Below are 12,905 nucleotides of genomic sequence, written 5' to 3' on the forward strand. Positions count from 1 at the left end.
AGGGTATCGGTACTGATAGAACAGTACCAATACTATAAATTAAAATGGGATGAACTAGCTAAGTAGTATCGATACTGATTCAATCAGTATCGATACTAACGAGGTAGTATCGATACCATGGTAAGGGTATCGATACCAAGCATCATCGAAGCTAAAATTGGTATCAATACTGGAAGGGGTATTAGTATCATAGTATGGTAGTATCGATACCATGATAAAAGTATCGATATCAGGTAACATCGAACCTAAAATTGATATCGATATCGAAATGGGGTATCGATACCATAATATAGAAGTATCGAAATCAGGGTAGTAGTATCGATACTATGGAGCCATAAATGTTAAAAATAGGCTGATATTGGTATAGAAAGTTAATGATATGTCCTTCCGAGTATGGTCTAAGTATAATGGTTAGGAAATATACTAACATTGGGTATAGGTTTCTTGGATTTGCTGATGTGAAAAGGAAGGGTTTTGGTTTCCGTGGAGCAAGCAGGTGCACACGAGTTGAGCAGAGAAAGCATTGCATGCCACATGGCCGGTACGTGTCGAGCAAAGCAACGGCGATACCATTTGGGAAGTGTTATTCAATTGGACCCCGCCCCTCTACAAAAACACACTGGCGCCCAACCATTTTGGTTCAATCATCCAGCTGCTGCCCGATCATCTTCTTCAAGCACCTTCTCCATTCTTCACTTCTGGTACGTCTTCTTTCTCTCTATTCCAATAATGTGTTCAATGGGGAATGGTTTTTTTAATCCCTAATCTCACCATTTCTATAATATTTCATCATTCCTCTTCTTACAACTTACATCAAACGCAATTTGTCATTACCCCAACTTGTTTGTCATCTTGGATTATATAGGTATATTTAGTTTTCTATTTTTTATATAAATGTTTTAGATCGCACTTTATCTACCTTTTTCATTAATTTTAATTATATTTTTTCCGATGATGAAAATTAAACTATTTAATTTTAATAGTAAATTAGACCTTTAGTGTAGATTTTAATTTAATATTCCGTTATAAAAAAACTAACAAAGTTATTGACATTAGATATTTTTATTTTAACACTGATTATGTAGTATTATTTTGTAGTAACACATTAATATCATCATTAAATTTTTAACAACAATTATCAAGATGAAACTTAAATTAAATGTTAAATAAGATTGTGAGTGGAAATAAAATTTAAGTATTAAAACCTAACAAAAGTAATAAGTTAATATTAAATGTATAGATTATCGTAATTTTAATTTAGCGGTACTTAATTAGTCAAGGAATATAATCATTTTTCCATAATAGGAAAGCTTCTTTTGCAGTTTCCTTGTTGGCCTACCAATATCTCCGATCCACTTTGAGTAGTTCAACGTGCTTCTGCCCCTCTTGTATTCTTTTAAATATTTCATAAAATTTAAGATATTCATCTACTTTATTGTTTTGGGGAAAAAATTCCTAGCCATTAACAAATATTTGGAAATCAATTAGGTATAGAGTTCTGCTCATTGTTCCCACCATTTCCTATCATATTATTTCTAAAATATTTTAAAAAATATTGAATTCAAAGTAAAATATAAATAGAAGATGTTTTGTTATTTAATTTTCCCATAGTTGGGGGCAAAACAGGTAGCGTGGCCTATTGTCTAGTTAGGTCATGGATCATATTATTTTACTTAGGTTGGCTTTTCTATATAAAACTTGGATGGAAATAATAGGGTTAAGGGATTATTGTTCTCTCTAGAGATTTTGAGTTCGAGTAGATATATGTAAGTATTCTCAATGATTAAACAAGAGTCTGGACATATATTAATTTGTAATTATTAGAGACTATTAAAAAAAGTGAAAACATTTATTAATAAATATCAAGACGTTTTGAACACAAGAGAATATTTTTTGACATGATGAATAGTATTATTTTTTAAATTCATAGAGGATGGTTTGAGGGAAACAAGATAAGCTATAGATTCCCATTGTTCAACCACTTTAGAAGCCTTTATCCTTGACATGAAAGAAGTACACTACCCAATTTATTTTCCTTTTTCCCCAATTATTGAATTTAATCTCCCATGAATTTCCATCATTTTAATTTGGCTTTTGGCTTTAGTGTCAACGTGCTTTCATATATTATTGGACTGTTGTAAGTAAATTCTAATGCATCCTTTTGCATCAACTTTTATTCTTTGCTTCTGCAATTTGTTTATTTTCCCCTTTAACAATCTACTACCATATTCAATTATCAATAATAATCTCGTTTTTTATAGTATAGTGCAAGATTTTCAGAGTTTCTTTCTTTATATACTCAGTATTACTACATATATATAAGCCATCAGAGGCATAGAGTTCAAAACTTTCACCCAAAAAATGGTGGTTGAGGAGTCTGAGGTTGGCGAGGTCAAGTCGCAGTTGCTGGTGGTTGGTCAGCTGCAAAAGAACCACCCTTTGTCGGCCCTCGGAAGGCAATCCTCTATCTATTCTCTCACTCTCGATGAATTCCAGCATACGTTATGCGAGGGTGGGAAGAACTTTGGGTCCATGAACATGGACGAATTCCTTACAAGCATATGGAACGCTGAAGAAAACCAAGCTACCAACTCCATTAATAACAATCATCACAATAACGGTGCAACTGGACCAGTTAGCAGCAGTCATGTTAACTTCTCTTTGAATGAAACAGCAGCAAGCAGTAAAGGTGTAGTTAGGCAGCCTAGCCTTCCAAGACAAGGCTCGCTTACGCTTCCTGCACCGTTGTGTCGGAAGACTGTTGATGAAGTTTGGTCTGAGATACATAGAGTGCAACAAGGACAAGGACAGAGTAATAACAGCAACTTGCAGAACGCTGAGAACACCAGTACTCGACAGCCAACCATCGGACAAATGACCTTGGAGGATTTCTTGATTAAGGCAGGTGTAGTTCGGGAACCATGCCTGCCACCACCGCAACATCAGCAAAAGTTTGGGTTGCATCAGGCTAGCAATGACCCTGCGGTGGGTACGAGTTTCATTCCCAGGCCAATTATGGGAATAGGTGGCAGTGATGGCTTTAATGGGAGTACATACCAGACAATGCCTCCAGGTGGAGTCCTTTGTGATTCATCAGTGTATCTTAATGATGGTAAGAGGGGTGGCGGTTACCAGTCAGCTGCTCCACCACTGTCGGCAGCCGTCTGTTATAATGGGAAGGTAGCCACAGCTGGTGGCTATGGACCAGGACAGGCAATGGGAATGGTGTCACCAATAAGTCCGGTATCACCAAAAGGGATGTGTACCAATCAAGTTGATATTGTAGCCACTCAATTTGGTATGGACATAGGTGGACTACGAGGAAGGAAAAGGATCATTGATGGACCAATAGAAAAGGTAGTTGAGAGAAGGCAACGCAGGATGATTAAGAATAGGGAGTCAGCTGCAAGGTCTAGAGCTCGAAAACAGGTACTACCCCTACTTTATATAATTCATAGTTAGACTGTGTATGTATGTTTTCAATGGCTAAGAAAATTCTGAACAAATGCTACTTTGTAATCATCTCATACTATTCAATATATATATATATATATCACAATTATGTAGGTTACGTATCACAAGTACAAAGGTTTATACAATAGTGATTAGGCCATTAACTTATGTGATTGATAGTTTCGAGTTGTTTTTGTTATTACCAGTAATGGTTCATGTAGAAGTGACCACTGTAATTAGTTGCAACTCTAAAAGTACCAATTCTTATAAGATTGGTAATGTTTACAGGCATATACAGTAGACCTGGAAGCAGAATTGAACCAATTGAAACAAGAGAATGCTCACCTTAATCAGGCTTTGGTAACACTAATGTTACTTATCTTTATTTCACAAAATTTCAGGGATCTTCGTGTAGCTTCTGTCATGTATGATACGCAAGATCTAAACTCTCATTTTACTTGCTTTTCAACAGGCGGAACTCGAGAGGAGACAGAAGCAACGAGTAAATCAATCCACAACTGAACCAAATGAATGGAGAAAATAAAAAAATTATGTTAGGGCAACATGCAAGAATAGGTAGTATAAGCATTGACGGCAACATGCATCCAGTCAAGAAGCATTATACTAGATATAGTTTTTGCTTTGTTCCTAATTTTGTTGGTACCTTCTTTTATCTCTTGCAGTGCTTTGAGGAATGGACAATGGAAACACAAACCAAATCCAGAGCTAAAGAGAAACTAAGAATAATAAGGAGAAATCTCAGTTGTCCATTGTAAACCAGAAAAGAAGATGTCAAGGTAAATCTTTCAGTTTTACATCATTTTCTTTCTTTATTTTCTTATGCTCCAGAGTGTAAAATACATGGAACCTGCAGGCATCGATAGAACTCTAAACCAAAGACATGGAAACATTGGGATGAAGAAAATTTGACTCAAGCTGAAGCACATCAACCTCAAAATACATAAGAGACAGCGGATATCTCCGGGAAGACTTTTGGAAATATGATTTTTATAAGTGATCAGATTCTTAAGTCTAAACTAATTATATGTATATGCTTTAGTACTTACACAAGTCTGTAATATCTCACGCACAGTATGTCATTGCATGTGTACTATCTGTCTCAAATTTGGGCCAGTAGAAATGATGGTCTCATTTCTTTGCTAGAGAACAACAGGAAAATGCACTGGCATATACCTTCAAGCTAACAATATCAGTAAGAGCGTTTCCCACTGAAATCTACAAGTCAAACCCCTCCACCATAACTCAATGGAGACGTTTCCCAAAATTCAGAGCCTTAATGTTGCACAAGGACTTAATAAGCAATTACCTTTTGAACCTTATTATCATAAGCTAACAATGCACTCCCAATCAGCATATTCGTCAATCAAAGCAGTGCACACGATCTCATCTTTGAAGTCCATTTCTTGGAAAACTTAATAAGCATTAATCATAACTCCGCACTTCGAATACAAACTGCTACCAACAAAAATATAAGAACCAAACCCAAATTTCAACGCGAGGCAATGCATTTGCTTCTAAAGAGTTGAGAGCCTCCACTCTAATGGAATGTTGAGATGACCTTACCTTGGAAGTTCGGTTGATTTTGGGACGTCTCTTACTCTTGTTCATATAGTGGAAAACTCCCCTTAAAGAGAAAAATTATCCTTTTTCCGTGTCTTACCGCGGTAAGGATACCTCCCACCAAAGTTCTGCATGGCTGATGAGTTACTTCTTTGGGCCAAAACTCCAAAATAAAAAGAAACAGCAACTCTCTCTTTGTCACCGGAGATGGACCAAAAAGTAAGAAGTTTTCGTTGCTCCTCTGCAGCATGAATACTCCCCACATTATTCGCACTGAGAAAAAGGCGAGAATCCTCTGGTCTTTCCAGAGCGTTGAGATGTGGTAACATTTCATGGGAAAATGACAACCTCCGTAAAAATATCACGTGGAGTACTGAGAATGATGTTGAGAGGAATCTGTCCCTTTCCATTTCATGGTTTACGTCTCTATCTAAAGCATTAAGAGCTATGCAAAAATGAAATCTTCGTCCATGACTAAATTAGAGCATCTGAGCGACCTCAACTACATCCTAAGCAATGAAACTCTCCACAAAAAGTACACTACATCATCACCTTTACCTGAAGAGCCAAGAACTCTAAAGAAAGAAACCCTTAGCCCATAACATATATTTCTAATTCTATGTAAAGGCACTAAGGATTTTATGCAAAAATGAACTCGCCCCGTCGCATAAACCTCCACAACGAAGCATTGAAAACCTACCTCGTGCGAAAAACTAAAATATCTGTGTCTAACGTTGAAGGCCACTAAATGAAGAAACTCCTACCACTAAACATGACATATATGTCTATGCTCTTTCATGACGCCTGGGAAAAACAAGTGTCAAAACTTTTACGTGAAGATGCATTCACGATTCTAATATAAGCCTCTGCGCCTAGCGTTAAGGATTTCACGTAGAGAAAACCTATCATCCTTGTACACACCCCCACATTTAGCATTGAGGTCCTTCTGAAGAGATCTCCATCCAACGGTAAAAACCTCTGCATGATGGGTTAAGTTTCGAGTCAAGTCATTTCCTGACATTCTGATGCAAGGGGTTCCGAGACAGATGATGCTGAGCTGTCAGATTGCACGTTGATGGCGCTGAGATACCATGAGTTGGCAGATCAGCGCAAAGGCGGGAATTGATTGTGACATGTTCCTCATTGGGGTCATTTTGAGTATGTTTCAGTCTTTTGGCCATAACTTTGGCTACAGGTGTCAGAATCGCGCATAAAACCCCAATCCGGAAAGCTCTTTTCGACGCGCACGCTCTCCACATTGAGATACGCTCCATGTGACCTTTTTTTCAACCTCAAATTCTGCCGTTTTCCCTTCCGGATCACTAGATTTAGTTATTTTTTACTATTTATGGTAATATTTCGATTGTTAATTAGGAAGTCAATTTAAATCCGATTTAGGCCGGATTTTTGGGAGATTGCTTATTTTATTTCGAATTTCAATTTAGAGTGATTTTCGGGATTTTGCTATTTTTGGCAAAATTCGAATAAAGACGATTTTTGGCTATAACAGTCCGACTTGTGGACTGTTTTTTGGATTGTTTGATTTTATAATATTTTATTAAACCCTAGAGACTTTTTTCTCTGATTTTTGGGCGAATTTTCTCTTGTGAATCGTCTGTCGGAGCTAGCCTACAGGATAATCACTATTCTGTCTGGCGTCACATTCCCCTCAATTTGTTATACCCCATAACCTTTTCGTCCACCCGAATCTATAATCAACTTACATCTCCTAAAAATACAGACCTCTAATTAACTATTGTGTGTAGACAAAACTTCTGATAAATAAGTCTTTTGATAGATCCACGTGATGTGCCAAAATAAAATTCAAAGTCTAACTACCATATCTACTTACTAAAAACCATGAAGACCTACGACTAACACATACACTAAAGGCCTCTATAAATACTTCAATCAAAGTTGGAAAAAGGGGTGAACCACCCATAATCAACTGACCATCTTTCTTTTTCCTTATGATCATCCACTCTCACTCTCCTTTAAACATCAGTCAACAATCGTTCTGATCGACCGCAGCTCTTCATCCAAAACAAAATAGGTAAACCGCGCACGACTAATGAACCTAACTTATTCTTATCAATTATTCCAGATATATATTTTAATTTATTTGATAAGGGTTGATCGGGACCTATGTCATCTCTCCCAAAACGATTCTTTAGTATCAAGATTACGCAACTCTTATACCTAAAATGAAGTTTCAAGGTATAATTATATTCATCGAATCATTAACAAAGCTCAATCCAATTAATTTATGTAATCATTTTTATATAGTAAATTTGGTATTCAAGTCCCAGCACATTGATACAATTCCAATTCGGGCAATGACCATTATGCATAAATAAAAGGACATGCCCTTTACATTCGCAACTTAGAGTAGAAATCATGTTCAGGTCAGCAACACAAGAATCTTTGATTGATTATATAAGGTACCATGAGGCATGAACAAACACATGTTAGAATTAGTGAGTTGAGGATATGGTTAAAGAATTACCACCCAAAATCACATAAAACTCATACTGTAAAAGAAACCAACACACGACATTACCAACATCAGCCGGTTGGCATTTCGGGCCATTTACCTCCAAGCTTCAGAAAGCTCGGCTCTTGAATTTATGCGGTTGATAATCCGTGTTCCCTTGTTCTTCTGTTCGGGTCCTGATTCACATTCCGTTGACAGTTCATTCGCCTTCTTCGATCCCTTCTTTTGGCTTGGTACACTTGATGGACCATTCCTGCGCTTTTCTGATATACTCCGGTTACCGCCTTCTTGGAGATCGTTCGTTGAAGTTTTCACTTGCGAAACTACAATGCAAGGACGATTATCAACCGGAAATCGATTTCCAGCACAAGTTAGGAAACTTTTCGAGTTATTTCTAGTAGCCATCGGATTCTCTGCAGCGGAATGTGCAGGGCTCTCTATTGCAGGTTCTTGAGCAACAAATGCTTTCTCTCCTTCACTCTCGTTTTTAATCTTGTTATTGACATCTTTGTGTAGTTGTGCACAAATTTTCGGACCGTTCTTAGCGGAAGGCTCTAACGGAGAAACGGGAGTAGTGTTTACCGTAGAATTATCTCTTTCTTTGAGAGCACTAATAACAAGTGTCTTGAGAAAATTCATCACCTGGACCGCATGCATCAATGCAGTTAAAGGATCTGACACCTGCAACAAACAGCAGTAATATATCACATTTGAATGACAAAGCCTTATCAACTACATAAAATTGGTTCAAATATCAGTAACCAAAGTTCGACATCTGAAAGATATTAGGCTCACTTGAGTCATGTTTGGAGCGAAAACCATGGCCACATTTCGCGCATTCATCTTGTTCAGATGTTCCAGTTGCACAACATCAGCCATCAAATTTATTGCCCAATCGAGAAGAGCAGCTTCCGTTGGAGGAAGAAGCCTTACAAGCTGAGCACACTCTTCCTCGGACTGTGATTTTATTACCAGCTCTGGGGGAAGAGAGTCCAAAACACCACTAGGAAGTTCCCTAAACCAAGCCTGCAGATTTATGAAACCCATCAACCATATGCAAGATATCAGTTCAACACGAGAAATCCAAGACAGCATTCTCAGCATAAAACACACACACACACACACACACACATATATATATATATATATATATATGCATATACAAAGATAATACCTTTATAAGACCTGCCAAGCAATGCACGTCTATCCCATCTGGTATTATTCCTCTATTCAGTTGCTCTCTAACATACTCGTCATGACTGTTCTCAGCATTAATTCTGAAAATCCCTTCGGCCTAAAGAAAAAAATACAAGAATTTAGTTATAAAAATTTGGATACGGATAATCAAAGCAATTTTGCAGCAATTGTAGAGACAGGTGATCAAATACCTGGAGGCCTCCTTTGGCATATAAATGGCTTTGCATCAGCAGTAGTATTGTTGGCACACTGTTTCCCCTAGAGTCGAGGGAGAGCTGCATAGATTCAGTTGAAACTCCGAATACACTGGCACTGCATAACAATGGCGTCTTAGTTAATGAAATGAAATGGAATGCTGGAAAAGACTGAAAGAAATGAAAGGGGATATACTAGAACCCTAGCATCCGCAACATCATTGTACGAATGTGATACAAAGAATTCAGAAAATAAATTCAAGAAGATAGGAATATTAACCAATATAACCAAAACCCCAGGAATTTTCTGCATTGACAATCAAAAACGAATTGAGGAAGAAGAAAGAGGAAAGAAAAGGAAAGAGGGTTACCTAGCACTTGGAGGTTTCCTGTGGATCTTGGGTTCAAATTCAACCGGTAAACCAAGGAATCCATTGAATCTATCAAAAGTGACATGAGAAACATGCTTAACATTGGTAGGCAACCCAATTTCCATTGAACAAAGCTCTTTACTCCCGGAAAGGGTACACCCGATCAAAGACTTCCTAAAAGCGGTGATCAAAATGGTAATTAAAGGAAGCTGGTGGTCCTCTTCTTTGTCCCTCGGTTTCCTCTCCCCCTCTTGCTTGCTGTCACTTTCTTGGGCAATCATGCTGACGGAGGTGGGGCTTGATGGTGAAGAGAAGTGGGATGAGGTTGATTGGAGCACTTCAGTCATTGTGTTTTCTTTGTTGGGGACAAGAATTTACAGTCAAGAAACAACCCTTTTTTCTATGATAATATTGGGTTTCTTTGGCGAGGAAAAAAACACTTAACTCGACAATGGGACGTCAAGATTTGATGTGGAGGTGGAGTTTGATTCAAGGAAGGATTTTGGAAGGTGGCAGGCAACTATCATCATTTCATTTCAACTCTTTTTATTATGGATTGAGGATTCAATAAACAATGTTAAACGATTGAAATTTTAGTTGAGGATAGAGAGAGGGAGGTGGTTACGGGGGGAAGAAAGAAAGAAGAGGTTCAGAGAGGAAATAGGGAGAGAAAATGTACCACCTTCGTTCACCTTCTGTTCCATGAAACAAATAGAGTGCGCTGTTTCTCTACACTTAACCTATCTTTAGGTTTCGTCTCAACAGCCAATGGAATATTGCCATCTCAGAACTCCTTTAAGGCTTTCTGTTTTAGTAGCTTCACAGTTGACTAGTTAGTGACCTTAGAAAAATAATGATTCAATCTACCTAGGACAAGACTATGGATAGATTCTCATGCTACTCAACATCTGCCATCACTATAATACATGCGGCTAAGGTAAAAATTATAGGGATACAACAAAGAAGAGTGTCTAAAAACTAGAATAAAAAATATTTTCTTCAACCTTAAGAAATCTGAAACATCCTAACCACCAAAGAAAACGATTTTTTGTCTTATCCCGTCAAGATAGATCGTCTTTAATCATCGTGTCTCACTTATCCCCAAAACATCTGATGTGGTGAGCGTAAACCACTTTTGACCCTCAATGAATTAGTCATGATAACTAATCTACAAGACCAAAACCTTAATCAACCCCTTGGTTCTTATGGCCAACAATCCAACTCTACAAGTCAATATTATTATAACTTTTAGAGGGTGTTTGGTTTAGGTATTATGAGATTACTGGGGAATGGAATGTCATTATCTCGTTTGGTTGGCCAGTAATCATATTCTTCGGTAATCTTTTATTTCCAACAGTTGTATTTTTTAGGTATATTATCGGGAATGTGATTACCCATTCCCTTAAGTATTGTTGAAGTACCGACGTTTTGGACTAAAATGCCCTTAAATTTTTTTCTTCAAAAATATCCTTCTTCTGTAGTTGAATAATAAAAATTATACGAAAGCTAAATTACAAATTTATCCTTAAACTATTTTAGATTTACAAAAAAATCCATAATTAGAATTTCATATGAAGTTCAGAGATTAAAATAAAATTTTACCCTTTCATTAAACCTATTTATCTTTTTAATTTTGTAAAAAAAATATAAATTTTATGAATTTAAAATTTTAAAGAAAATATATAAATTAATTATAGTAATATTATAGTAGAATTCAACTTGTTAAAAAATATATATATAATAAGGACAATTTGATAAAATATACATCCCAATAATTTTTTATTCCTTTAACCAAACACTGTAATATTACATTCCTACTAAACGAACCAAACACAAAATACAATATTCTCAGTAATCTTATTCCCGTTGATAATCCTATTCCCACTGGTAATTTTACATTTCGTGAACCAAACACACCCTTATGATTAGCCAAATTACCGGTACCAACAATGCTTTTACCTTGCTTCTTCCATAGTCCAAATCCTCAACAATATAACCTAGGAAGTAAAAATTTATAGCAGCAGTGTTGAAACGACCAATAATATTTAATCTATGTTCTCTATTTCTTTGTCCTGTGAAATGCGTTATTATATCTTAAGTATCTGATAATCATAAGTTTGTCTTGTGGTTAGATTAAATATAAAATTGTATATGTTAAATTTATATCATTACTTATTTAATAACCCGATGTGGATTCGTTAATTTATACGAATTATTCATTTATTAGGTTTTAATGATACTTTGAAATCGAACTGATCCAAAATGACGGAGGATAGTTAAAGCCTAAAACACTTTAAAAAGAAATACATAAAACACTTTGATAATAAATCACTAATATCTGTAGGACATGTCCATATAAAATGATCCATTAATCCACATAATAACACTAAATAAGGACATTGACAATCTCAAATATGTTTTGATTTTTATAGTTGCAATGGCAACCACTTAATATGAATCCTGAAAAAATCTACTTTCGATATATATAAGCAATTGTGAAATGCTCTCTACTTTTATGCCTCTTCGCATATTTGGATACACATTGGGGCATCGAAATATTACACAATAAATAATTAAAGCATATTTAGAAACAGTCTCATCAAGACAGTTTGGCCGAGTGGTCTAAGGCGCCAGATTTAGGCTCTGGTCCGAAAGGGCGTGGGTTCAAATCCCACAGCTGTCAATCCTTCTAATAAAATAATTTTCTAATAATGATAGAAATGCTTCTAATTTTTGAATAAAAAAATGATTAATAAATTCGAAATAAAATTAAAAGAGGTTGGTTTTTTTTATTGATTTCTCATGCCATTAACAGTCTTGTTTTGTTAATGAAGTAGCGTCTCTAGGATCTAATATCTTGGAAATTGGGTTCTACATAAATTTAGAGCACAATAAAGCAAGGGCAAAAAATTTGGCTATTTGACCAATCCGACACGTCTTTAACAAATATTTATCTTTTTAGCACCGTTTAATATATATTTCTCAAAATAGCACCCTTTCGGCTGAGCTGGCGAAAGGCGCGTCTCCGGGGACGCGTTTTACCCGTGTTTTCGCTGAGTTGGATGCCACGTGTGGAAGGCGCATCCCCGGGGACGCGCCTTCACTGACTCGACTGCCACGTGTGAAAAGCGCATCCCCGGGGACGCGCCTTCCATTAAATGCCATAAATGCCCCCATCCGTTTTCCCTAACTACCCCCTCCTCCCCTATATAAACCCCCTCAACTCTCCCTCATTCTTCACACCAAAATCATATTCTCATCTCTTATATAACTCAAATTCTCCAACTATTTGAGTTTTAAATTTGTTATTAGTGGTAAGAAATTTATTTTTATGTTAGTATTTTTTTAAATAGTTATTATATTTTATATTAATATATTTATGTAAATATCATTTTTTTATTAAAATAATATTTATATAATTATTATTTATTTAGAATTATTAATTTTTTTGTGCTAATTATATTGTTTTGTCTACAGTTATAATGGAAAACGAAATGCTGTTGCGATTGGATATTGATCATATCTCCAGACATTTTAGCGATATTGTAATATTTTTTATAATTAATGTTAATATTTAAATTTATTTTTATTTTAAAGTTATTATGAATTTATATT

The 12,905-nt window shown here is 36.0% G+C and overlaps 2 protein-coding genes and 1 non-coding gene across 3 annotated transcripts; 2 read left to right on the top strand and 1 right to left on the bottom strand.

Moving 5' to 3' along the window:
- Nucleotides 1–684: 684 nt before the first annotated feature.
- Nucleotides 685–4,245, top strand: LOC120145900 (protein ABSCISIC ACID-INSENSITIVE 5-like). The gene is made up of 5 exons (XM_039159615.1): nt 685–701; nt 2,304–3,429; nt 3,742–3,813; nt 3,926–3,952; nt 4,134–4,245. The coding sequence occupies exons 2-5, from the start codon at nt 2,362–2,364 to the stop codon at nt 4,227–4,229; spliced, it is 1,263 nt and encodes a 420-aa protein (XP_039015546.1). The 5' UTR covers nt 685–701; nt 2,304–2,361; the 3' UTR covers nt 4,230–4,245.
- Nucleotides 4,246–7,578: 3,333 nt separating this feature from the next.
- Nucleotides 7,579–9,717, bottom strand: LOC120145869 (rho GTPase-activating protein 4-like). Its single transcript, XM_039159590.1, has 5 exons — nt 9,291–9,717; nt 8,917–9,037; nt 8,703–8,822; nt 8,324–8,554; nt 7,579–8,209 (listed from the first exon to the last, which is right to left on the bottom strand). The coding sequence occupies exons 1-5, from the start codon at nt 9,635–9,637 to the stop codon at nt 7,625–7,627; spliced, it is 1,404 nt and encodes a 467-aa protein (XP_039015521.1). The 5' UTR covers nt 9,638–9,717; the 3' UTR covers nt 7,579–7,624.
- Nucleotides 9,718–11,893: 2,176 nt separating this feature from the next.
- On the top strand, nt 11,894–11,973 carry TRNAL-UAG. Its single transcript has one exon. It is a non-coding gene; the product is annotated as a tRNA-Leu (tRNA).
- The last annotated feature ends 932 nt before the right edge of the window (nt 11,974–12,905 follow it).

Source organism: Hibiscus syriacus, unplaced genomic scaffold (assembly GCF_006381635.1).
Source record: "Hibiscus syriacus cultivar Baekdansim isolate YM2019G1 unplaced genomic scaffold, ASM638163v2 tig00110895_pilon, whole genome shotgun sequence".
Classification (NCBI taxonomy): Eukaryota; Viridiplantae; Streptophyta; class Magnoliopsida; order Malvales; family Malvaceae; genus Hibiscus; species Hibiscus syriacus.

Coding starts and splice junctions, on each gene's coding strand:
- LOC120145900 (XM_039159615.1), top strand. CDS start 2,362: ATGGTGGTTGAGGAGTCTGAGGTTGGCGAGGTCAAGTCGCAGTTGCTG. Junction 3,430..3,741: donor GGTCTAGAGCTCGAAAACAG/GTACTACCCCTA, acceptor TAATGTTTACAG/GCATATACAGTAGACCTGGA. Junction 3,814..3,925: donor CTCACCTTAATCAGGCTTTG/GTAACACTAATG, acceptor GCTTTTCAACAG/GCGGAACTCGAGAGGAGACA.
- LOC120145869 (XM_039159590.1), bottom strand. CDS start 9,637: ATGACTGAAGTGCTCCAATCAACCTCATCCCACTTCTCTTCACCATCA. Junction 8,823..8,916: donor ATGCCAAAGGAGGCCTCCAG/GTATTTGATCAC, acceptor TTTTTTCTTTAG/GCCGAAGGGATTTTCAGAAT. Junction 8,210..8,323: donor TCGCTCCAAACATGACTCAA/GTGAGCCTAATA, acceptor TGTTTGTTGCAG/GTGTCAGATCCTTTAACTGC.